Raw genomic sequence first — 26,404 nt, 5'->3', positions numbered from 1 at the left:
ACTATAAAAAGTAGGCAGCTCCTTTTTCAAGATTTTGTTTTCAATGTATTCTGCATGGTTAACTGTACACAGTTGCTCTTTTGGAGCCCTGAATGACTGAACACGACATCACAGGGCTTAAACTGCCTTTGCTGCATTGCACTTTGCATTTGGGGGGAAAAGGGCTCAGCTTTATGGCAGTTTTACCAGTCTCTAGTATAATTTTTGAATACATTCATACTTCCCTTATTTGCCTTTTTTAATGTCAAACATTGCACATAAGATGTTCTGCTGTTGCTATGCAACTGCTAAATCCAATATTTAATATTAATAAAACCCGAGTGGCATTAGCATCACTCAGAACAGTGGGCTAGCAAACTATGATCGTACAATATCCAAGCTGTAAAACTTGGCAGAGACTTCAGTGTGCAATTGCATGCATGGCAAACTGTGGGGCATGAGTCACTGGCAGTTACTATTAAGAGATTGATGAGTTTGAGTAAAATTTCTAAAGTATTTTGATTTTTATACATATATATATATATAAAACCCCATAAGGTTTAAAGAAAAAGATAAAGAGCAAGGTTGGTTAGCTATTTTCCTTAAGGTTTCATTTAGGAGTCAAATTCTGAGGGTCACTACCCATATGTTACAAACGTTCTAAGCTATTCAACGTTAAACCTATGGGTCAATACCCTGATTCTCCTATTTTTCTTCTAGGTCAGGTTGGTCGGTCCTTTCCCTCTGTTCCTGCCACTTCCTGAAGCCTGATTTGGCTTTTTTTGGAGGCAGTGCTACTTCTCTGCCTGACAAGGTGCTGTTCAATGGAATGTGTTTCCAGTTCTCAGTTTCTCCTCTTCCACCTTGTTTTCTGATTTGTCCCTATTTCTCTTCACTCTTGACTGTTATTTCACTTTTTTTTTTTTTTTTTTTTTTTTTCTTTTCTTGGTCCTTTCTGAGATTAGATTTTTAGTGTACCTCAGCAATGCTTTAGCCATCTAAATCATGTTGCAGGCTGCAAATTTTGTAGAATCCTGCATCCAGTGGATAAAGATGTTGGTGCACTGACACTCTTGCTGACACCCAGAGGGGTGTAATACTATTTGTCTTTTCCTTTTGAAGACTGCTGTTCAAAACATAACTTAGATATTAGATCTGGATGAAATCAGAATTATTTTAGAATTACTGCTCTTTTGAAGTGTAATAAACTATTTCTTCATAGTACATGATCTTGATTTTGACTGATATCTTAAACATTACTATTTTAGGTAGTTTATCTGTCCCTGATTCACATATGCAAGTTTCTCTAAATGTAATGCCATATTTTTGTTTCTTAATTTGTTTCTTTTTCCTTCCTCTGCCACTCAAAGACTCAAACAAGTAGGAGAAGCTAGAAGCCCCTAGCTACTTGCAAACCATTCTTAAACCTACAAAGCAAAGGTGTTGGAGGGGGCAGGGAAGGGGAGGCAATATAGTAAGTTACAGTCTCAAATTTTTCTGGTCACTCCATTTTTATACATTTTTATAAGGTGGAATTTGTCTATCACCCTTACAGTAATCTTTGTACTTTTCATACTTACTCTGGTAACCCATCTTCTCACAGTACTAGTACTGGGTAGTTAATAGCTCTGTAGATTTTTTACCACTAGCAGGGGGTTAGTGTTATATTGATTTAACTTTTCCAAATAATGGCAGTAATTTTGGTGCACATTTTACCTCTTCTGAAATAAACTCAAATTGATTAGATTTATTTTAAGTGAGGTATAAATTGTGGCATTGAAGTAAATTGGACTGCTTGTGTCTTGGATGCAGATCTGTGATTGAAATTTCATTCTCTAGTGATATGATAACGTTGAATCCCTCTCCTTTTAATTTTCTCTCCTCACAACTGCTACTCTTCAGGAAACACTGATTCTAATGTTTACTGAAATTCAGAAAAGTAACTGAATGTCACTGAGATGGAAGAATGCATTTCTTTAATTTGAAAAATGTACCTTCTTTCAGTTTGGAGGCTTAAATGAGAGTATTTTTATTTGTGTAGAAATTACTCTGTGATCTTGTAGAAGCTGCAGCTTGCTATGTTCTTTTCAAAGTGGATTATTTCAATGTTGTAATGTTCTTTGTTTTTAGCTGAGCTATTTAGAAAAGTACAGGAGTCAGTGGTCTCTAGATTGTGCTATGATTTATCAGTAGTTCAGTCATCATAATTGACCCATGTATCTTGTAATACTTGGAGAAAACATGTTGAGCTCTGTTCTTGGAACAGATAAATATAGAACTGCTATTGTGAATATTGTAGTGACGTACTAATCTAGAAAGCTAACAATTCTTTTATTTGCTTTTAGGGTTTGAAAGTATTCTAGAAGGCCTGTTTGGACCTGGATTATTAAAAGATCTCAGTTTGTTTAAAGGTATTCAGTCTCTATGTTTGTATCTTGTTCTGCATTTCTAATGACAGAAGCAGCCTCAGCTCTGCCTCTAGAAAATGTGTGTTACCGTGGTGATTTGTGCTTTTTTTTCCCCCTCCCCCAGGCAGTGCTCACAGTTAGTTTCATATTGGCTAAAATTACTAATGAGTGTGCGTTCATCTTTATGTAGCTGGGAGTGTATTTTGCAGTGCTCAGAAAAACAGATTTGTTGTGCACAGATAAAATGTATATAGTTTGGTAATCTGGGGATTTAGAAAAATGGCCGAAATGAAGCCTGAATCCTCAGAATGCAGGCAAGAATGTTGTGAAACAGGTATTTAATTCAGCATTTCTCTTTTGGCTCCAGTTGTGTCATGGTTTATGAATATGAAGTAATTTGCTATTCTTCTGATTTACAGACTGTGAGCCTGAAGGTGTTTCTGATTGGTCTTTTGATGAAAATTGTCTTTTCTGCTGCCTGAGAAGAGAAAAAGTGAAGGTAACAATGCAGATGTGTGAAGCTAGTAGTTGTAGGGGAGGGACAAAGGGGGGGGAGTTTGCTGCTCCTAGTTAACTGAATATGGAAAATCTGCACCCTCCTACCCCTTTCTCCTCCTTTGGAAAAGGTTTTCTGAATTAAAATGTGCAAGTTAATGAAGAGACTTGCCTCTTTGCAACTTTTTCTTTGTAGCATGTAATGCAGATGGTGGGTTTCTTTTTTCCCCCCTGTGCATTAACTCTTTCTGTTTGGTGTTTTTTATTTGTATTGGATTTTCTTGAGTTCTTTGCAAGAGATCTTGTTGGGAATCATGAAACCCTCCCCAAGGGAGCCAGACTGTGGCTTGTGCATGTTTACTACAGTCAGATGATGGGCTTATCTTCACTATGGAAATGTGGTCCATTTTAACAATCTAGAATCTTGTTCTGTATCTTGGAATCTCCTTCCCTGTGGACCATATCCTTTTATTAAAGTTGTCTTGTGCATGGTTGATTTTGTACTATGCTTGTTCATAATGAATTTGGAACCTAAACATGAACAAGTCAGGTTTGCCAACACAATAAACTTGCAGTTTATTTTCTTAAGGAAATTATAGTTGTATATAAAACAAAAGCTATGGTGCTATACCAATTCTTGTTCAGCCCACATGTTGAAATTGTGATTGTTCTATAACATAGGAAGGAAGGATCATCTGTCTTGGCAAAACTTCATTTACTGGAATTTGTAACTACTGCTTCTTCCTGCACAATGCAAAACAACACCAGAATGGATCTCTATCAACCTAGTAACAAAACAAAAGCACTCTTTCCTCTGCAGCAGCTAACATATAGCTGCATGGGTTCTCCATAAAGGAGGTACCTTGTTGACACTGATACTTTGCCGTACTGCCAGTTCACGCGTGTTTTTGTATTACAGTTTTTATTAAGGCATAGGAGGAGGTTTAGGAATGCTTGCATTTAGAATAGGTGTAAGTTATAGTTATTTCATTACTGACAGCAGGTAACATCTATGTATGCTTGTTGTGTGAGGAGTTCTGTCTTTTTGCTTACCTCATCTCAGAAAAGGACAAAATTCATGTGTGTTAAGTACAGCTCTAGTTAATTCATTGCATTGATTCAGAAATTAATTTTGTGGTGGCTGAGAGACTTGTTGTAGTGTGGACCAATCTGACAGCTTATGGGTAGGTATTCCAAAAGGCAGTCTTGCTGCCCTCCAACCTCTCTGTCAATTCTGTTGGGTTTGGCTATTTTGGCTTTTTGGTTTGTCTTTTTTTGTTTTTGTTCTTGACAGAATAATATGTCTCCTTTCAGGTCTACATTTTTTTGTGTGTCATCTGAGACATGGTAGGATGGGAGTGCTTCCTTCGCTCAGTGCAGCAGATTTCTGCCCTGTTGGCATTGATGTCATAAGATTGCAACACACAGTTAAATATGATTCTTTCACAAGAGCCTTCAAATTGTGTGAATTTGTCAACATCTTAATTGGAATTATAATACCAGAGACAAAATTGTTAGAAAAAAGTTTGTAACTTAATTTGGTATTTAGCTAAATAATTAACAGTCTTCAGCTAATTTAGTTCAACTAAATTAGGAATGGTACTAGTTTAACTGACATCTCTTCCATTGAACATCTGGACTGATCTTTAACTCTTTAGGGAGTTACAGGCTGTTCATGTGTATCTTCTCACCTTGTTTGGGAAAAAACTGGGCAGGGAGGGATGGTTTGGGTTGGTGCTTGTATAGTGCTGAGTTACAGAATGAAAAGGTGTGTAATTGATGCTGTAGCTGAGAGCAGGATAGCCACAAGTCATGTATTATGATAGTGTGTGGCCTGATTTTGGGGTTTTTTTTGAATACATAATTACCAATACCTCCTTTTGGATTAGTAGACTAATTGGTCAATGTACTTGATTTTCACCGGTAAGTGACATGTACCTAGGGTAAAAATTTCAAAACCAATAAAAATCTTCAGGGTTTTTTTCTGGATTTCATTTGCCCATAGGATTTACCTGTAACTTAGGAGACCAATAGTTGTGCATAAGTAAAAATGAGTTCTGGACTGTAGGATGAGAATTGATGGCCAGCATTAGTTTATTGGCAGATCTGCTTAAAGGGTAAAAATCTACATTAGCTCTCTCACTCTTTCAGTGATAGCTGTTATTGCTTTCACAGTAACAGTCAGTTAGGTTTAGCGGTCAGGTTCAATTACGTGACTTCTTCAAAGGATGGAAAACCATCTGCTGAAGTATTCTAAAAAGATTAATTTATTTGTAGCAGTAGTTCTAATTGCAAATATTGAGCAAATACCTGCATTTTTGGGCAGTCAAAATATAAGGCAAGTTTTGATAGAGAAATGGACTTGCGTGTCTTCATTTGAAAGAGATGATAAAATACAGACAAAGTAGGGAGCCAGCATGTTCCCTGACATATTTTTTTTCCCAGATCCAAAGGGTTATACGCCCTAATGTAGAACTTTTAGAAACTGGATTTTTTCATCACAGAATGCAGAATACGTATTTGTTTCTGTGTGGTATGATAGGAGAATAACTGGTTACCTAAGGTGCTGATACCAGGTTATTAATGTGGGTGCCTGTGTGCAGAAATGGACAGTTACCTTGAAAGACAAGAAAAAACCCAAAAACCTGACAAACCAGTTAGCAGCTCTGACTGCCTACATGTGGTGAGAGAAAGATTGGGTTCTATGGGACCAAATCTGACAAATTCACTTTTGGATAATCTGTAGTTGTGGTAATTCTCTATTGCTTGTGATCTTTATCACTTTTCCTTCTAAAAGGTGAATCGAAGACTCATCAATTCAGATGGATTGAATTTGAAGTGTACTTGCCTTATCTCCTTTTAATTATGATTCCTACTTTTTCCGTGTGGTTTGTTAAATAATCTGACTGAGCTATCATTACAGAAGGAATCTTTAACTCCATATAGGATGTTTGTATCAAATGAGGTAGTCTCTAGTGTCATTTGCTCATAGTTGGAGCTCAAGCTTAGTTTAAGAAAGGCCTGAAGAAAGGAGAAACTGGAAAATTAATCCTTAAAGAGTATTCAGTTGACTGTACTCATGTAGAAAAGAAAACACTATTGTCTATAGTGACATAAAGCAATTCATATGTATTAAGAAAAAAAGGAATACACACACATGGACACACAACTAATCTCATTAGTTGGTGAGAGCAGAACAAGAAGTATAATACTCCTAAGCACATTAACTATTTTATAGATATATTTGAGCTACAAAAATAGCAAGAGAGAAAATGACTTCTAGGATCATATTCTGTATTTGTATGCTGTTGATGCCAGAAAATTGATCCTAGTCTGCAAAGTTCTCTGAAATACCTGGCCTTCAGTAAAAGGACCTCGCACAATTCTTTCATTGAGAAAGAAGTGCGGTAACGTAAAGCATTTGAAGAAGCTATTTTAAAATTCAAAATTACTCTGATATGATTTGGGTATTTTTAAAAGCTTGTAATTATTTTACACAAATCTGGTGGCCTTTGGCTGTGGAGGAACATAAGCAATAAGATATGAACTGTAGTAAATGTCTGAACAATTCTGAAGAGAAGTTATCACTCATCTGAAGCATTAACTTGTAGAATAGTTGAAGATGGCAAAGGAAATGCCTGAAAATAAGTTGAAGTTGCAGAACTCTTATAATTTTTGATGGCTTTAGTATGTGTTTAAACTGTGTACAGAGATCCCTAAGTGTGCTGGAACATGCGCTAAAACATTTTAAATGTATTTCATCACTTAAAAACTCAAGTATTTAGACTGTCAATTTTGTATTGTGTCATTTTAAAATAATCTGATATGGAGGCTAAAACTTGAAAAGGTTGTGATAATCTCCAGATGTGTTTAGTAGTAATGCAGGGTTGCATCTTTGCTTGTGCATCAGTGTTAATGTAAGCATATTGTGGTTCCATACCACCATCTTAAAAAAATATATATGTTCAGTGAGGAAGGTCTTAAAACTGATTAGAACATCTGAATTTTTATTAATACTAAGCTGGGAGCAGTTGTAGATGCTTTAAAGGACATGCTCAGAATTTAAGATGATGATAAATTTGAAAAACAGGACAGACAGACCTGTTTTGTCAAGTCACAAGTTACAGATGTCTTAAAAGCAATAGGATTGTAAAAGTAGTAAATGACTTTGGGGACTGTTTCAAGAGAAGAATTTGTGTTAGTACCTGGAGAGGAAAACCTAAATGCTGGTGAAGCTTCAAATGACCATAGCATTTTGGGAGATGTAAACAAACTGAATAGCACTGAAATGAAAGCAACAAGAGTGATACTCTCTTGCAGGTAGAAGGAAAGAAGAGTCTCTGGTGCCCTTAAAGCTTGTCAACAGAAAATGGTACTCCTTTGTTTGGCTGTGAATTAAAGACTCTACAGCCTTAAGGGAAAAAAAAGCATTGGAGAAGACAACCTAGAGATGTTGAAACATTCCTTTCTTACTCAGTGTTCCTGGTTTTGCCTTGAGGTAGGGTGGGAGGCTGGATATTATCCCTATGGGGCCATGGGTGATCTGTGGGCAGCCTCCCTCCTTTCTCTCCCTGAAGATGGACAGGAATTGTCTCATCCTGTTCTAGCTTGTGGGCTCTTCCCATTCCATCTGTGTGTATGCTGTGGCTTAAACATGGAACTGCTTTTTGCACATCTACACAACAACAGCCTGCATCATACAGTTCTCTTCATGTCAGCAGTTTAGCATTTGGAATTGCTGTATCAGCATTTCCTACAAGGAGGCTCTCAGTGAGCATCCAGCACTAGTGCTGACGAGGCTGGGCTGCCCAGGATTAGGTGGTCTCACAAGGTCACGCGTTGACCTTGTGTTTTGAAAACCTTAGCTCTGTATTTCTAAGGCTCTTTGACTTAATGACATAGTTACGCTGTTTATCTTAGTGTACAAAAAGTGCTTTAGCCCTCAGGGAGCACCTCCAAACCACTCCAGGTATCTTTCTCTGAAGGTGTATTGTTCAGTATAATGATCCTGCATGTTCACTGGTTGATTCCTGGAATGCTCTGGGGCATGCTTCCAACCTGAAGAGAAGCACAAAGAGCATAGAAAGAATCCTGTATAAGTAAAAATAACTGATTGATTATAAATACCCTGAAAAAAATGCATGATCAAAATGTTATCTAGGTATTAACTGAGTTTTTCTTCTTCCTACTACCTGCATGTTGTTACTAAAAACTTTGATGTGATTTAGGACTGTAGAGTGAGTGGGTAAACCTGAAAGTACTAGTTCTAAATAATGGTAATTGGAAAGAAATTCTGGAAAATTAAAAAAAAAAAAACCCAACAACTAAAAAATCTACAACCCCCCACCCTAACAAAAAAAACAACCCAAAAAACAACAGAAACCAACCAACCAGACACTCCCAAACCAAACAAAAACACCTCTCTTTTGGAAGTTGAATAGCAATCACAATTAAATAATTAGTGTGAAGGTTTGAATTTTCCTTCCAGGGCAAAAAAACATGCAGATTCCTGGAATAATTGTGGTACAATGGATAAGAAAACAATTAAAAAGTGCAATAAGCAGAACTATTTCCAGTATATTTTGTCTCACATAGTGCTGCAGTGAAGATGCCCAAAGACTTTTTTCCCCCTAAGTGCAAGGTTAAATCTGACTCTTTTACATAACTGTATTTCTTTATGTTTTGATGTCTTAGCATGGACACTGATAGGAGCCATACACATACAGAGACACTCCTTAGTTTGGGAGTTAAAAACTAAGCACTGCCATTTTCTTGCTATTATTCCTCTCCTCTCCTGAATGCAGATCAAGAGATCCTTTACTGAGCTGTTCACTAGCATAAGCCACTTAAATTCTTTTCTTTTGGCTGATCCCTTTTTTTTTCGTTCCTTCTCTGTGTAGCAAGTGTACAGCTTTAGTTAGCTTCAGTTGATTAAATTGTACTCTTCTTATGTTGCCTTTATATGAGTAATATAAAATACATTCGTTTATGGTGTGGCAGGGTGCTACTGGACTCTGTTTCCACTGGGCTGCCAGGCTAGTATTTACAGTGTTGTGTTTTAGATGCAAAAAGTGCTGGGAAGATTTGAAATGCATTGTGTTGGCCAAGGGTTATTTTTATTTTGGGCTTCTTCTTGAGCTATAGTCTGTTAAAGGGCAGGGTGTCAGATCAGGTTGGAGGGGTAATGTTTCCTTCAAGTCTGAATTCTGTTTGTCTCTTGAATGAAAAAGATTTTTGCAGTGGTTCATGGGACTTTAGATAGAGGGTGTCAGTTAATGCTAATGGATCTTATCTAGCCACATCTCTGCCTCAGCTTGCAGTTTCCTTTTAATGGAAACTTCTGTAAAGGCTTACAAATTTCAGTGATTATTCCAACATTTTTGTGTGCCTAGATTACTTGTATTATTAGTTATTTTGCACATCTGCTTTTAATGCAAACTGATGAGTTTACTGTTATCCTGGTAATGCCTAAAAGGTAATGAAGCTGATCTCAGACTCTGTCAATAACTAGGATAGATTCTGCATAAAGCTTTGTCAGATGCAGCAACAGTTTCAGAAAGAGGATACAAGTGTTGTCTGTGAAGTTTCACCTGAAGAGTAATTCTCAAAAGATACTTGGCTTACTATCCAGAATACCTTTATTGTGAAATCCTGTACAGACACTTAATGTATTTTAGTAACGCAGAAGTAGAACTGCATTTTCAGTGTGTTCATAAAATGCCAGTGAGCTGCTACTGGTTACTGGTACAGGGATACCTGGCACAGAGGTGAACACTTCCATTATAACTAACCATCAGTTCAAATTTATATGAAAGAATTAAAATCTGTCTCAATAGAAGCTTCTTGTATGGGAGCAAGCAGGTTTGAATCTCTGGTATGGATGAAGGCATCAGTCATTTTGTGAGGACTTGACTTCTGCAGGCTCTTAACTTTACGAATCAAAGATGTTTTTACTCACCTTTTATGTCTTCCATCATATGTTCCTTATATTTCTGTTTGTCATAAAATACTTTGTCTCTGTACCCTGAGATAGTATCTCCCTTTGCTTTTATTAGAGAGCTTTTGGAAGCTGTTGAATTACAAATATGATGTGAAAGTCCGTACATGTGGTTCAGGCCAGAGTCCACAGCATTTTGTATTATTACCCTTTGCACGCAGTTCATGTGATTGCTGTGTTCATTAATTTACTGTGGGCTGGTCATATAACCTTGCTTCTTAAATCTCTTGAAGTTGAGACAGCACAAACTTAAGATTTACTTATTTTTTTCATTTATTGTGAATTACAAGTGAATTTCCAGTTCTTTCCTTCCTTTCTAGTCCCATGAGGATATGAATCTGAAATGAACTTATACAGTAGAGGCCAAAAAAACAGATGCAGCCTAGATATTAGGTTACTGATACTTTTTAAAGGTTAACAAAACAAAACACTCCCTAAAGCCAAAGAGTGGCTGTGTATATATTCCTGCAGTAGGTAAATACAGGTATCTTTAATATAGCTTAAAATGAAAGTGGAAGGAGAAGGCCACTAAAGAGATTTTTCTCCTGAGCAGGAGCAAGGCATTAAACTGAAAGAAATGAGAAAAGGTGTGTGCACCTGGAGGTGGAACCTAAGCATTTAGATTTTGTATCTTTGTAACCTTGTCTTCTAATTTCTCAAGTGTATTTAAACTGAATGATGTATTCTGGCATCTCACTTGCTTAATTATACTAGTTTGAATATATTATTGAGATTACTCAGCTGCTTCCAATAGTGAGAATGGATTTTATTTCATTGTAGGTGTTGTAACAGCTAACTTAAATTTATTTCACTTAAAAGTACCTACTACTGAACCTCTTCACAAAAGGTCCTGTTGATAATGCTTGATAATTTTTTGCTTAGTTGGCATGAAGGATGTGTAGCGTAAAGGGAACTGCATATGTTTTGCTTTAGTTATTTCTTGGTTCTAAAAATAGCCAAAATAGCCAAAAAAACAGCCAAAGAACAAGTGCTAGATATGAGATTTGCAGCCAAGTGCTGTAAAGTATCTAAGTGTTTTTTATAATGGACTCTTATTTTCTGTATTGCTATCAAATGTTACAGGCTTCTGCTGCATTTATGTCTTGGGTTACAATGTAAGGTGTCACCAAAGTATGTATTCTACTACCACCTCCATCACCTTCTGATGAACTGTTAGCGGGGGTCCTTTGTAACAGCTGCATACCCCACCTATGAGTTGGGTGTAGTGTTCTCTTTGTTACACCGAGCCTAAGGGTGGTCATCTCTGCTAATGTGCCATCAAGGACTCCCCAAAATATCCTATGTCTCATAGGATTACATAATTCCATTGTAAAATTCCCTGTCCTGGGGGAGGTACTGAACATTCCTGCTTGAATTTGAGGGTGTATGATCTTGAGGTTTGGGGACTTGAGGGAACCACCACTGGACCTCCAGGGAAGGACCAGACTTTTTCACAGGACCACTGCTTTGACAAGTCCACATCCGTCATTTCAATGGGACTACAGCCACCATTTAATCAGACTGCCACCACCACCCTGACGAACAGGGTGCCCAGTTGTAGTCTGGCTTTATCACTTTAAGCCAGTGTTTCTGTACTATTGCCTTTGTTGTAACTTTCCTATTAAATTGTAGCTCTGTCTTGAAATCACTTGCAAAGTATTTTCATGGGGTTGATTCCTCCTGCTGGTCTACCTTCAAACCAGCGCATATTTTGGCACCCAAAATTTTTCTCAGGATGTGCAGCATCTTAAGAAAAGTTGGAATTGCAGTTTTGTATTGTGTTACAGAAACTGCCTATTCACCATGATGCTTGACATGTTTACATGGATGTTGTACCTTGCTCTCTATATTTTTCTGCTCATGGGGAACTACTTGCAAGTTGTGATGCTCCTTTTGAGACCAGGCAATGGTATGAAAATTGCTTTGTTAATTTTTTATGTCTATTGCATGATAACATCAAAGGCAGTGAACCTCATTCAGAATGTATATTCAGTTTTTCTCACCTGTCCTGGTCTGGGCTGCTGCCTCAGAGGCCTTGTTAATAATCACACCCAGCCAGTGGGGGAAGAGTAGAGAGAATGGTTTCTTCCAGCCTTTCAGTCCCGACACAGCAGTTTTTGAGAATATTGAGTTTTTTCTGGATGTCAAGGATGGCATCATCTTCCTGTTAGTTTTGCCTTGTCTTCTCTGTTCGGCCTGCCATGTGTACACCATGCTTGGAGTCAGGACTAAGCTTGGTGTGGTCCAGCATATTCAGGAGGAGAAGGAAAGAAGTAAATCAGCACTGTATCCACATAAACTGTCACTGAGCCAGGACAGCCTAAGTCAGTAGCAGTTGCCCCTGCTCAGACAAAAAAAGAAAAAAAGAGTAAATCAGTCCACATAGTGACTGATGAGATAGCAGGACCTTTGCACCCAGTGGAAGAGGTGGAGCTGGAGATCATCACTTGGTCTTTATCCCTGGGTGAGCTGCAGAGGGAGTTCACCTGCCAGGTAAACGAGTCCATTCTGGCCTGACTGCTCCGCATCTGGGACACTGCAGCTAATGACACCATTCTGAAAAGGCGTGAGGTTGGACAACTGGGATTGCTGTCCCAGGATTTGGTCATTGACCAGTGAATCAGGGAAACCCAGGAAACTCTCAGCCTCTGGTAGTGGCTACTGGCAAGTATAAGGGATAGATACCTTTGTAAAGAGGATGTCCATGTGCAGCAAGGAATGTAGAGCACAATGGAACAAGGTATCCAATGCCTAAGGGAATTGGCTGTGCTGGAAATAATTTTTTTGGCAGATGAAAGATTCCCTAAGAGGCCAGACAGTGTCCAGTGCACATCACAAATATGGTTGAAATTCGGATGGCTTGGACCAGAAATATACCCCCACAACTTAGCAACACTGCAATGGAAGGAAGGAAAGGACAAGGCGTGTACATTGGTCAACAAGCTAAGATTTTACAAGGACACTGTCACTGCCCTGTTATGCACCCACGTCTCATCTGTGGAAACAAAGCTGGCTGAGCATGTCCAGAGCTTGGAAGAGAAAATTGAAGAGGGCCACCAGAAACTGAGAAAAGAGCTTAAGGAAGGAATTTACCACATCTTGCCAGAACCAAGAAGAGTCTCTGCCGTTAGGACCGGGTGTCCCCCAGCCAAGGAGAGAGGATACACTTCATGAGGTAACCTCTTTTTCCTTCAGGAGCATGGAGAGGACATGAAGAAATGGGATGGAAAACCCATCTCTTCCCTAGCCACCTGAGTACATGAACTGAAAGGAGGAACAACTACCGCAAGAAGCTTATCTAGGGTCAACACTGCTCCGGTCTCTTGTAGACAAGACTCCAGGTGGTAAAGGAATGATATGACCCTCTTGAAGGGATCTCAAGGTCATATTTGCAGGAAGAGAGCAATGTGTACCATGACTGGGATTAGAGCAGGCCTGCCTCTAGTCAGGTAGAGGAAAGGGACAATTGGATCTATTGGATTGTGTGGATCTGATGACCTAGCGTCTCTGAACCACAAAGGTTTATGCCTTTGGTTGACATCGGCACTCAGTGTACCCTGATGTCATCAACGTATGTGGGCATGGAATCCATTTCCATTTCTAAGGTGATTGGGATCCCAGCATCTGACTGTTACTGGATGCTGAAGTGAGCTTGGCTGGGAAGGAGTGGCAAAAACACTCCATCATGACTGGTCCAGAGGTCCTGTGCATCCTCAGCATAGACTATCTCAAAACCCAAAAGGACATTGCTGGGCTTTTAGGATAGCTGCTCTAGAGACAGAGGAAATCAGACAACTGAATACCCTGCCTGGTCTCTCAGACAACCCCTCTGCTGTGGCACTGCTAAGAGTTGAAGAACAACAGTTACTAATTGCCACAGCAATAGTGCACAGTCAGCAATACCACACTGACCAAGACTGTGATTCCCATCCATAAGATGATTTAGGAACTGGAGAGCCAAGGGGTGGTCAGCAAGGCTCATTCACCCTTTAACAGCCCTATATCACTAGTGCATAAATCCAGTGGAGAATAGAGTCTGACAGTGGATTACCGTGGCCTGAATTAAATCATGCCACCACTGAGTGCTTCTGTGCTGAACATGCTGGAGCTTCAGTATGAACTGGAGTCCAAGGCAGTAAAGTGGCATGAGACCATTGACATTGATTTTTTCTGTTCATTTGGCAGCAGAGTGCAAGCCCTAGTTTTCCTTCACCTGGAGGGGTGTGCAATATGCTTGGAATTGACTGTCCCAGGGGTGGCAGCAGATTCCATCATCTGCCATGGTCTGATCGAGACTGCACTGGAAAAGGGTAAGGCTCCAGAACATCTGCAGTACATCGATGACACCATCATATGGGGGAACACAGCCGGGGAAGTCTTTGAGAAAGGAGAGAAGATGATCCAGATTATCCTGAAAGCTTGCCATTAAACAAAGTAAGGTTAAGGGACCCGCTCAAGAAATTCAGTTTCTGGGAGTAAAGTGGCAAGATGGACACTGCCAGATTTCAACAGAAGTGATTAACAAAAACAGCTATGTCTCCAGCAACCAACAAGAAAGAAACACAGGCCTTCCTAGGTGCTGTGGGCTTTTAGAGGATGCATATCCCAGAGTACAGTACAATTGTAAATCCCCTCAAACTCATGGCACAAAAGAAAAATGATTTCCAATAGGGCCCTGAACAACAAGTTGTTGAACAAATTAAACAGGAGATTGCCCTTGCATTAGCCCTTTGGCCAGTCATGACAGGGAAGGATATAAAAATGTGCTCTACACTGCAGCCGGGGAGAATGGTCCTTCCTGGAGCCTCTGGCAGAGACCTGGGGAGACCTGAGGATGACCGCTGGGGTTCTGGAGCTGAGGATACAAAGGATCTGAGGCCACCTATACCCCAGCTGAGAAAGAGATTATTGCAGCCTACAAAGGAGTTCAAGCTGCCTCAGAAGTGATTGGCACCAAAGCACAGCTGCTTCTGTTACCCTGACTACTAGTGCTGGGCTGGCGGTTCAGAGGGAACGTTCCTTCTACGCATCATGCCACTGATGCCATGTGGAGAAACTGGATTGCACTGATCACACAGCAAGCCTAGATAGGAAATCCTAATCACCTTGGGATTCTGGAAATCATAACAAACTGGCCTGAAGGTGAGAATTTTGGACTATCTTCTGAAGAAGAAGAGGAGCAGGTGACATGTGCTGAGGAGGCCCCACCATATAACCAACTACCAGAGAATGAAAAGTGATAGCACCCTCTTTACCAGCGGTTCCTGCTGAATTGTAGGGAAAAAATGGAAATGGAAAGCTGTTCTAAGGACCCCCACACAGAAAGCTGCAGAAGCTGCTGTTGGACAAGGCAGATCAAGTCAACTTGCAGAGGTTAAAGCTATCCAGCTGGCTTTGAATATTGCTGAATGAGAGAAGTGGCCAGGACTTTACACTGACTTGGGGATGGTAGCTAATGCTCTGTGGGGATGGCTGGATTGGTGGAGAAAGGCCACCTGGCAGCGCCCAGGGAAACCCATCTGCGCTGCTGAGATCTGGCAAGATATTGCTGCCCAGGTAGAAAAGCTGACTGTGAAGGTCCATCACATTGATGTACGTGTACCCAAAAGTGAGGCTAATGCAGTAACAACAAGCAGGTGGATTGAGCTGCCAGGGTTAAAGTATCTCAGATGGATCTGGACTGGTAGCAGAAAGGACAGTTACTTCTAACTTGTTAGGCCGTCAATGCCCCCAGTCGTCAGCAAAGAGATGGGACGTATTGATGGGCCTGTGACTGAGGGGTGGACTTCAACATGGACAATATCTCACAGGTCATCCATGACTGTGAGACGTGTGCTGCAATCAAGCAGGCCAAGTGGATGAAGCCTCTATGGTATGGTGGACAGTGGTCAAAATGTTAGCCTGGCAAATTGACTACATCACCCTTCCCCAAACCTGCCAAGGCAAGTGCTTTGTGCTAACCATGGTAGCAGCAACTACTAGATGTCTGGAGACCTACCCTGTGCCTCAGGCCACTGCCTGGAACACCATCTTGGGCGTGGAAAAGCTAGTCCTGTGGAGACATGGCACCCCTGAAAGAACTGAGTCCAACAATGGGACTTATTTCAAGAGCAACATTATCATTCCCTGGCCTAGGGAACATGGCATTGAGTGGCTGTACCATTATCATTATCATGAACCAGTTGCTGGGAAAGTTGAACGGTGCAGTGGACTGCTAAAATCACCCTGAAGGATTGGGAATGGGAACCTTCAAAAATTTGGAGCTGCATTTAGCAAAGGCCACTTGGTTTGTCAGCACTTGAAGCTCCATCAATCAATCTGATCCTGCCCAGTCAGAACCCTTGCACACTGTAAATGGAGATAAAGTCCCTGTGGTATACATGAGAGATATGTTAGGAAAGATAGTTTGATTAATCCCACCTCAGGCATGGTGGCAGATCCATCCATTGGATTCTTATTGCTCAAGGACCTAGTTACACTTGCTGAGTAATGCACAAAGATGGGGAAAGCTGTTGTGAACCTCAATGGGACCTAATTTTAAGTGAGAACTGTGTATAATGCTTCATTGTGTGTATATGTATAGTTATATATATATAAATATATATAAGCAGAGTTAAAGAAAGGTATTATTTTGGGTATGATGTAGATGGTGTAGAATAAGGGGTGGATAATGTCTTGGGTTACAATGTAAGGTGTCACCAAAGTATGTATTCTACTACCACCTCCATCACCTTCTGATGAACTGTTAGCGGGGGTCCTTTGTAACAGCTGCATACCCCACCTATGAGTTGGGTGTAGTGTTCTCTTTGTTACACCGAGCCTAAGGGTGGTCATCTCTGCTAATGTGCCATCAAGGACTCCCCAAAATATCCTATGTCTCATAGGATTACATAATTCCATTGTAAAATTCCCTGTCCTGGGGGAGGTACTGAACATTCCTGCTTGAATTTGAGGGTGTATGATCTTGAGGTTTGGGGACTTGAGGGAACCACCACTGGACCTCCAGGGAAGGACCAGACTTTTTCACAGGACCACTGCTTTGACAAGTCCACATCCGTCATTTCAATGGGACTACAGCCACCATTTAATCAGACTGCCACCACCACCCTGACGAACAGGGTGCCCAGTTGTAGTCTGGCTTTATCACTTTAAGCCAGTGTTTCTGTACTATTGCCTTTGTTGTAACTTTCCTATTAAATTGTAGCTCTGCCTTGAAATCACTTGCAAAGTATTTTCATGGGGTTGATTCCTCCTGCTGGTCTACCTTCAAACCAGCCTAATTTACAATAGGGAAACAGGACAAAATACAATGTTCTGATGCAGGCAAAAAAACAGGTTTTGATTTCAGTAAATTGAACTTTGTGCTGAGTACCCTAAAAAGTTTTGAATCTAGTAAAATATTGAGTGCTCATGGGGAACTTTATTAATTTTGGAGTCTGGAAGATCTTACAAATATTAAATATCTTTGCAGGAACACTTAGTCAGTCTGGATGAGCCAGCCTCGGAAGCTGGACAAGAAGCTCTGCTTAGACAAGAGCAAGCAAAAATCATTCGTTTTGAAAGGCAAGCGGAAGAGTTCCTCAATGCAGTCTTTTACAGAAAAGGTTGGTTTTACTGGGGGAGGAGGATGTGGGAAATAGTCTCTCTTGTGGTCTTTTTGCATGCAATGGGGGTATCAAAGATCTTATGTTCATGTTGTATGTTCAGTATTTTTCAGGCATCTTCTTTATATGTATTTATCAAGGATAAAAATTTACTCTCAAGTAACGTAGCAATATAACAGTGTAGGCTTGGGACATTGGCAGAGTATAACTGTTTAACCCTAAACCAAATGTCTGCATATGAACACTGGTGTTCTCACTTTTGGAGAAATGACTCAGTTCTTACCCGCAGAACTGTTCCCCATAACCAGTGTTTAGGTGAGTGGGCTGTTTGGAAGAAAGGTCAAGTCGCAGTGGCGGTAGTAGGTGGGTAATGTGGTTTTTTTTTAAATATATATTTTATTTTGATGGGATATGTACTAATGCAGTTTTTCTTAAAGGTCATGAGTCTTTTCACTATTGGTAATTATTACCCACCCTATTCCTAACAATCCAGATTATAAAATATTATTTGAATCGTGCTAAGGGGGATATATGAAGAATTCAAAACGTGATCAGCAAAAGAATTGCTGTAGAATATGCTAAGAACATGCTCAATGATAGAATATCACCTAAACATCTTCTGGAGAGTTGTTGCTTAAACTGTGCTCTTAAGAAAGGCACAGAGCTCATTTCACTGTTTTCTACAAATCTAAGACACATGAATCCAGAGGTTGCTTCCAAATGCATCCTGAATGAAAGTGCATCATACTTATCAGTCTAACCCATGTGTGAGAAAATCTGCCAAATCAGTAATTCCAACCTATCTGCTGGGGGACAATGCAAGGCTTCAGTTTCACAAATTAGAAATTGCTGTAGCCAGCAGTAGTAGTCCTCATCCCTTCCTTCCAGTGACCAAAATATTTAAAGGTGTTTTAAGTAGATAACACTATCTTAGCCTTTCTTTTATGACTCAAATGAATAAATACAAGCTACACATTATGATGCTTCTATACTTTTTGCAATACATGTGGGATGGTAGGAAGGATAGTTACTGCATTACTACTGATAGTTCAGATAATGCCTTTATTCCAAGGCTTCCTTTTCAAGTTTTCTTTTTTCTTGTAAGGTTAATGTTTCCTTTTGCTTTTGAGTTTATCCCATTTATCTTCAAATCCAGCAGGAATTTAAGAAAACTAAAGTCTAGAGAAAACAAGGTTTTTTCCATATTGCTTTTTCTGGTGAGGGAAAAAAAAAAAGCCCTGCCATAATTTCCAAATTATTTATTAAAGACTTCATTCCTCTACCACTGAACTTAAATCTTCATGTCTGATGTGTGTGTATGTGTCTTTTAGGAAAGTACTTTTTAAAATTCATTGGGGAGCCAGCAGCAGATACTGCAGTGTGCTAATGAAGGGTGTAATGGTCTGTCCATGGCTGGATACCCAGAATAAAGATAATAAACATGTCAGATGTCAAAGAATCCTTGAAATTTTTTTTTTAAAATATACTTTTATTTTCTTTCTTTGGACAAAGCTGTGCTTGGTGCAAGAGTAGTAGGCAAGGGGTAGAAGCTTGGCAGGAAGTCAGTTCTGAATCCTTAATGTATGATTTTCAAGCTTGCCTCTATTTAGATTGCTTGAAATTTAACTCATGCTTGTGCCATGAGATCCCAAGGCACTGTTGTACAAAAGAGGACACAAAGAAGGGCAGAACTCTGATATTCCTTCATTGCTCAGAGATGCTGAGCTCACCTGGCTTCATGCCAGCAATTAGTTTTTTTCCTCTTTCTATTTTCACTGCCAGTAACATTTTAGATGGGAATTTTGTAGCCCAGGTAGATCAGAGAAAATAAAGATTCTCTTTGAACGCTGGCCACACATTCATATACTGAACACGAATAGGGAATTAACAAGATCAGCAAACTTTTTGAATAGGTTTACTGTCCATTGATCTTAGTCCTTTCTCTGAAAATTGTGTCACTGGCACTTCAAGCTAGTAATGCTTCCTTCAAATATTCATATTTTTCCAGTCAAAGCAGAGTGGTAGTACTTAGTTGTCTGTTACCTTTATTTTGTGCTAGGACCTTCTTCTGATTTAATGAAATCATACATTTATTTGTTTGATATTGCACTTTTAAGATTATAGTATAAGTATACACAAAAGCTGTTAAGGCTTTAAAGCTCAGAGTACTGCTTTAGACTATTTATAGCTGATAATTTTTTGCTGTATTTTTTATTCTCTGAGAATTTCTGTTTTAGTTAATTTTAGTTTTATTTTCATAAAAATATCCAGGACAGGTGGAGTCAAGATAAATGTCTGGTTGATTCCAAGTGATGCTGGAGGGGCACCAGCACATATTTTCTACTCACTTTTGAACAGCTTTAATCCTTAGCATTCAGGCTTTATATTAGGCAAGAAGGTACCTACCCTTCTGCTTGAAAATGGAGTTTTGTGACCTGAATTAGTGCATTTATCTTGAACAGCACTAGAAAGTTGTCATTCTGAGCTGATTCTTCGAAGTTGCAGATTGCAAGGATGCATGGCTCTAGGCATATCTAATATTTTATTTCTGAATGTGTAAATATGTTCAGATGTAAGCATTTTTTAAATGAACATATGAACACAGTGCGGAGCTGATTCTTCGTTCAGAAAACACAAGTGCCATAGAGCTCTGCATTCCTGCCAGCCCCACTTGTATATGCTGCAAGCACATGTCAAACAGTTGGTATCTTTGTGATCATGCCATCAAATCGTGTCCCTCTGGGCCTCCCTAGAGCCTTTCTATATCCTTCAGGAGATTATAGTGAAGAGATTAGAAAAGTTGAAGAAATGCCTCCACACTTTTCCAGGCTGGTGTCCTTGTGGACCATTTGGGAAGCAAGTGAGATTATAAATGTACCAAAATTTAAGTTTGGCTCATTTTTTGGTGTCTTCTTAAAACTGTAGTATTTGATACTTAACAACAAGTAAAATCTACAGGATGTTTTAAAGAAAATGGTTACATATTTACATAAACATCCTGGAAATTTAGGAGATTTGCTGAAATTTACTGTAAGAAAGTATGTGGTGACTGTATAAGATCTTAGCTATAGAAAGCTGGGCAGAAAGGAGTTTGGGCTTGATAAGCATTTAGAGCTCAATATTGTGTTTCATCAAGAAACAGGCTGCTACTGCTGCTCTTTGATTTGTGGGCAGCTCTGCTCAAACCTTCATGTCAGTCATCTTTTACACAGACAGTAAAGTTGATTTGTTGGATTGGTGTACTTTTGACAAAAAAATGGTGGCAAAAGGCAAATCTAACACTGAAAGGGTCCCACAGAAAATTTTGCTAATGCTTCTAATAGCTCAATCTCAATAGATTGCCTTTCAATCTGGGCAATTTTTTTAAAAGAGGTATTAAATACTTCTCTATTGTTCCCTCTTGAGAGCTGCTTTTAAAGATTTTTTTGGTCATCTGCTATATAGTTTTTTTTCTGAATGTTTCTTTGGTAATAGAAAATCAAGCCTTTTGAGCCATTTCTGGAATAGTGGTGTGGTTCTCTGTGCTTTGGGGTTTTTTTGTGGGTGTTGTGGGTGGTTAGTGGTTGTTGTTGGTTTGGTTTTTTTGGGGTGTGGGTTTGTTTGTTTGTTTGTTTAAAAAAACCCAAAACTGATTTGGTCAGAAAACAGTGTTTCAAGTGAAATGGCAGGTCTTAGCTTTTGTGATTTAGGAGTTACAGATTTACTTTCACATTTTACTGGTCTAAAATAGTGATTTTTGTCAGTAAATGTTTGGGTTGCCCACATGCCCAGGTATTTTTTTATTTATACACTATTTCATATAAATAAGTTGGAATATCTACTTGTTCTATTTCACATCCTTTACTAATAGATTTAGCAGCTTTTCTAGAAATAGAATTACTTGTCATGTGACAGATCTTGGGGTTTTGTGTATATGCAAGTTCTTTAGGTAATTCCTGATCCTGCATTGATTACAATGGTTGAAATATCAAAAGGAATAGATAGAATGAGATAGAATACACTTGAGCATTTGATCTTCATGTGAATAATTTTAAATGACCAGATCTATAGGGCTTTATTTCTCAGTAAACTTACGGGGGATTACCACAACTTTATTCACCATTTTACCCTTCTGTAGCTGCAGGTAAGTTATGCAATTCTTCCACTCTATAACCTGTCCAGTATCTTTGGATGAGCTCCATTACTTGGCACTTTTCTGTTTCCACACCTCTTAACGGTCTGGTCAAATATATTTATATTTTAAAACAAAATATGAAATTGTGTATTTCTTTTAGCAAAGTGTTATTTTGGGAAGGCTGTACCAGAATTAGCAATGGTTCTTATTCAGGTATTTTAAGACTAAAGTACATTTTCTACAGAAACTATTTTATCTTTGGCTTTTTTTCGTAAATAAAATGACTTAATATAAAAGCTGTTTTACTTAAAGTGCTTCCTTAAAAGAAATCTCTAATATTTGCAGACAGTCCTAGGGTCTCTGACCCCAATATTCCCCTAGTGGCCCGTGAGATCATGCAGCGAATGATCCGACAGTTTGCTGCTGAATATACCTCAAAAAATAGCTCTACTCAGGACTCCAGCCAGCCCAATAGCACAAAGAACCAAAGCCTGCTGAAAGCATCTCTGGTCGCCTCCTCTCCCACGGCTGCAACTGCTCAGAACCCTGTGCTCAGCAAACTGCTCATGGCTGACCAAGACTCACCTCTGGACCTTACTGTCAGAAAGTCTCAGTCAGAACCTAGTGAACAAGGTAGGACTCTTACCAGTGTCTTGCATCCTATGGCAATCCATTAATGGCATTCTTGTTACAGAAACAGACAATTAGAAGGTTGCACTTTTGCATAAAATGTCAAGTGGGAAAGTAGTAGATGTTATTACAATAAAATAATGACTGAACTCAAGTTCAGTGTGGCTGGGAGAGAAGAGACTTTTTGAAGGAATGTAGACCTATAGACATGAGAGATTCTTCTGAAGAAGGGTAAAGGGGATGGACATGCTCTAGACTCTGAGGATAAATGTGCTGTTCCTACTGGGAGCTGCAAGAAACAGTCTGCCAAAATAGACTGTACGCTCGCTGATAAGAGAAGTTCATGTGGTTATGAAAATCATAACGTTGTTTTCTGAATGTTAGTGCACAGTCTGACTGAAAGGCTGATTTATTTTCTTTCTGGTTGTGGTGTGAGAAGAGTATCATTTAAAACTCTGTGAGAAACTGCTTTGTGAAGGGTATAAAAATGATACCCATGAACTGCACTAAACTTCCAGGTTTGTGCATTTGGAAGAAATGTCTCTTTTCTACCTTAAAAATAGACTTGTTATGCAGAGCACAGATTGAATAACTCATAACAGTGTTTCAGAGCTTATTTTAATTCAAAAACCTTGCTTTCCATCAAAAATGCCTTTTTTTTTAAAGAAGCAAATTCTGTGAGTGATATAGTATATGAACTTTTCTTTTCTAAAACTGTTGAATCCTAAGTGTATCATACTGATTAAAATTAGACCCTTTACCCTTCTTCAGAAAAATGTTAGTGCTTGAAGTTATTCTGTCACAGTAGGCTGTCCATCTGCAAATGGAAAAGGTACCTACAGAAAAAATAAAAAAACAATAACCTTTTTCTAGCTAGGACAGATGAGTAGGTATCTCTTTATTATTTTAAATTTGGTTTATGAAGCTTTTTGTAATCAGGATAATTTTATGTGTCCTGTAATATGCAGCTTGGACATCTGGACACATACTGCACTTAGAACACTACTGAAAGCTGTCGTTGCACTTCAGTTACAAACTGCAGTGAGAGGTTGAATAGTGTCTCTCTTGAAATGTGGACCTGTACAGTTGGCTGATAGGCATTTTTTTCTAGCTGTCTTTATTATAAATGCATTTTGTGAGTGTGTTTTGCATGTATGTTTATAAATGTTAAGCTGTTTTCATTGTTAAACTTCTTGCTGAAAAGAAGAGGGAGAGAATCAGTTTTGCTTTGCTCCTTTTTAACTGAAGGATGGTATGGTGAAGAAGAAAGCACGTACATGAACTGCTCTTTAGCTACCATGTGATGGAAAAAGCTGTAAGATAATGTATAATGTTCATAACACTTGTTATGAAAATCGAACATGTGCATATTGACTTATACAGTAATCTGTTTGCTGATGTAAATTTTTTTCCCAATTTACATTTAATATAATTGGAAAGAGATTTTGCCAAACTTGTTAATGAGAGATTTCAGAGGCTGTCATGAAAGATTGCTAGTCGTGCTGTGTGCTATATTTTGTTCTAGTGGGTTGAGGGGAACCCAGCTAGTTAGCTTCTCCCTAGGGTGTGAGGTTGGCCCTGCTTCCCCTCAGGGGCTTCTGGGTTATACTGACCCTTCTGAGGGAGAAAGCATGGATGCAAATGCCTCCAGCAGCTGCCTGTGCTGTCCAGCCTCTTGAAAAGAAGGAAGGAGTTGACCCAGTCTGTGTCTCTTGTGCCTGCATAAGTGTTGTTCAAAAGGAAAATTTAGTTTTCTGCTTGCTTAAGTTTGGGTTATGGTGTGTTCCCAAATGCAGTGGGTGGAACAGCTTTCCATAAGTTAATTCTAGTTCACTGTTTATCGTGTTTTTTCTCCATATGTCAAATGAGAACTTTAAGCAATCTGAAAGCTGTCTTACATTGTTCTTGTGTTGGGTGGTATTCACTTGATTAGAAGGAATGAGTGAGGAGCTCTGATAAGTCTCAAGTTCACTCTGCCAACAAGGTTTCATTTATGTTTGCCTCATAACTTCCTCGTTTGGAAGTTTCCAGGAACTTCAGATGGCTGGGCTGCTTCAATGACAGTGTTGCCCTTATTAAAATGACCATAATTTCAACCTGCTTCAGCGCAGCAGGAGCAAAGCTTTTCTGGTGAAACATGCTCCCTTTTCTGGTGCCTATAAGTGCAGAATTTACATAAGGGTTCGCAGGAGAGCATGGGGGGAGCATGAGGAAGTGCTGTTAGTGAAAGTGGAGGAAGCAGTCTAACAGGAAAACCAATTTGGCATTGGAAGAGAGTGAATAAAATGACACAACAGAGGAGAAAGGCAGCAGGTTTTCCAGTAGGGACCCATTGGAGACATGAAAAAAGAAGATGAAGCTGGCTGCCACATGAGAAGGAATCTCACATCTAGATGTGTGTTCATTTAATTTTCAATATGAAATTCTCAGTGAAATTTCCTACAAGGGATTTGGATTTAAAAAAAAAAAATAAAAAAATAAAATCAATCCAAAAACTGACTTGCAGCCTCCCTTTAAGATGAATATCTCAGGTCGACGAATCTTGTAGATTGTCTCAGTTCTGGACCACTGAGAGGTAGTTATGTGATAGGCTCTGTTGTATCCAGGACTGTCACTTGTAGGTAATTTGTTATTCTATGTCTCTTGTAACAGATACACTTTTAATTTTGTTTGATTTTTATTGTGATTTCTGAAGACTATATTGAAGTCACATGTAAACCATATTGCAAAAAAAAAAAAAAAAATCTAAGCTTTGCTGTGTTTAAAATTACAATAAATCGAAAAATGTTGTGTGCTAAAAGTGACTTCAGCTCAGATGACTTGCTTTGTCTTTTCAGCTGAAAACAAGATCAGCATGGCTGATCCTACTTCTTCAAACACTGAAATCATTCTTTTGTTTCTACAGACGGTGTGCTTGATTTATCCACTAAGAAGAGTCCTTGTGCTGGCAGCACCTCTCTGAGTCACTCTCCAGGGTGCTCCAGTACTTCGGGAAATGGGTAAGAGAAAGCAACTTACTATGACATATTAAGACAGTTTTTTACTAAAAGTGTGTACTTAGTTCCTGTTAATTTCAACTTTCTTTTGGTGTTAACCCTTTGGAGTAATGTGTTTTCAATTTGTACCTTTGGCAAATACCTTCACCCCACCTGCCAAATTAAGAGTTGTTGCCAACTGAGACAGGTTTAACTTGCAGTTAATGTCTGTTATTTTGGCCAGTTTGGTACTTAGCCAGAGATCTTTCTGTTTCCTGGGTTTATTAGAGGTGATTTCCGTGAGATGTGAGTTTATTTAAATGCATGAGGAGTTTTAGAGGCTTTGCAGTATTAGACTTCATTTCACTTAGGGCAAAGTTAGCTAACAGGAAAGTTTATTTTAGAGGTAACAATTATTTGGGTGATAAACCATGCTGAATTAGATTTAAATCACTGCATGATTTTTGTTAATATTCCCTAGCTTAAACCAAAGCTTAGAAAAGGACATGGGGCAGGAAGTCTAGTAGTTCAGAAAACTTTAAATGTAACTTTGGATTTGCGATTGTTCTGTAGTACTGAACAAGATTTTTTAAAAAATAATCACGAAGTATGTGGTATACTACTCTTTCCTAAACAGTTCAAAGTGTGAAATGCTGGTAAATAAAAAAAAATCTTTAGGTTTTGTATTTCTAATGGTCACCATTTGCATACATTTAGAAACCCTTTACTCTTAGGGTTGTACTGGAGAGGCTGACTGGGACTCAGAGGAGTTTTGGGTGTTGATTATCTTGAAGCTACTGTGAGCAAATATTTTTTTATTGAAGTACAGAAATAGTATATGGTTTAAAGTGCTATAAATTGCTGGATTTAGCTTTATGGTAGCCTTTGAAAAACTTGAAAATCTCAGCTAGCAACCCTCTTCCACTACCAATCCCATATACTGATAACAGCTGATTGAATTTTTGCAGTTTTCTTTGGAAAAATATTTCTGTCTCTGTTTTTTCCTTTCAAGATTTCTGTTTAATATTTCTATTAATACTTAAATCCTTCCTTAAAATTTACTCTTAATACTTTTTACAATTCTTTAGCATAAACTTTCCCCACTTCTCTTTTAATTCTGAACAGGTTATTTCCATCTTTATTTGCCCAGGAAGGCAGCATAAGCCACTGAGGCTCTCTATTGTTTGTTCCCTTGTTTGTGA

At 38.9% G+C, this 26,404-nt stretch overlaps 1 protein-coding gene and 1 pseudogene across 5 annotated transcripts in view; both read left to right on the top strand.

Annotated features, from left to right (window-relative positions):
• Positions 1 to 26,404, top strand: part of LCOR (ligand dependent nuclear receptor corepressor) — an 89,362-nt gene that overhangs the window by 28,270 nt on the left and 34,688 nt on the right. For 3 of the 5 annotated variants that reach the window (XM_014250274.2, XM_014250275.2, XM_005520673.3), the window contains exons 2-6: positions 2,325 to 2,390; positions 2,807 to 2,886; positions 17,351 to 17,483; positions 21,943 to 22,230; positions 25,133 to 25,226. In XM_014250274.2, coding sequence (XP_014105749.1) covers positions 2,325 to 2,390; positions 2,807 to 2,886; positions 17,351 to 17,483; positions 21,943 to 22,230; positions 25,133 to 25,226 — 661 coding nt within the window. Of the gene's footprint in view, positions 1 to 2,324; positions 2,391 to 2,806; positions 2,887 to 17,350; positions 17,484 to 21,942; positions 22,231 to 25,132; positions 25,227 to 26,404 lie in introns of those variants that run through there. The other 2 variants (XM_088060064.1, XM_088060066.1) reach the window with 2 other exon arrangements.
• LOC148183790 (uncharacterized) lies at positions 14,668 to 15,410 on the top strand (annotated as a pseudogene).

This window comes from Pseudopodoces humilis, chromosome 9, assembly GCF_049639895.1.
Source record: "Pseudopodoces humilis isolate 2021_Gansu_Grassland_sample_001 chromosome 9, ASM4963989v1, whole genome shotgun sequence".
Taxonomy (NCBI): Eukaryota; Metazoa; Chordata; class Aves; order Passeriformes; family Paridae; genus Pseudopodoces; species Pseudopodoces humilis.
The sequence above is the reverse complement of the archived record's forward strand: the minus strand, read 5'-3'. Positions and strand labels throughout refer to the sequence as shown.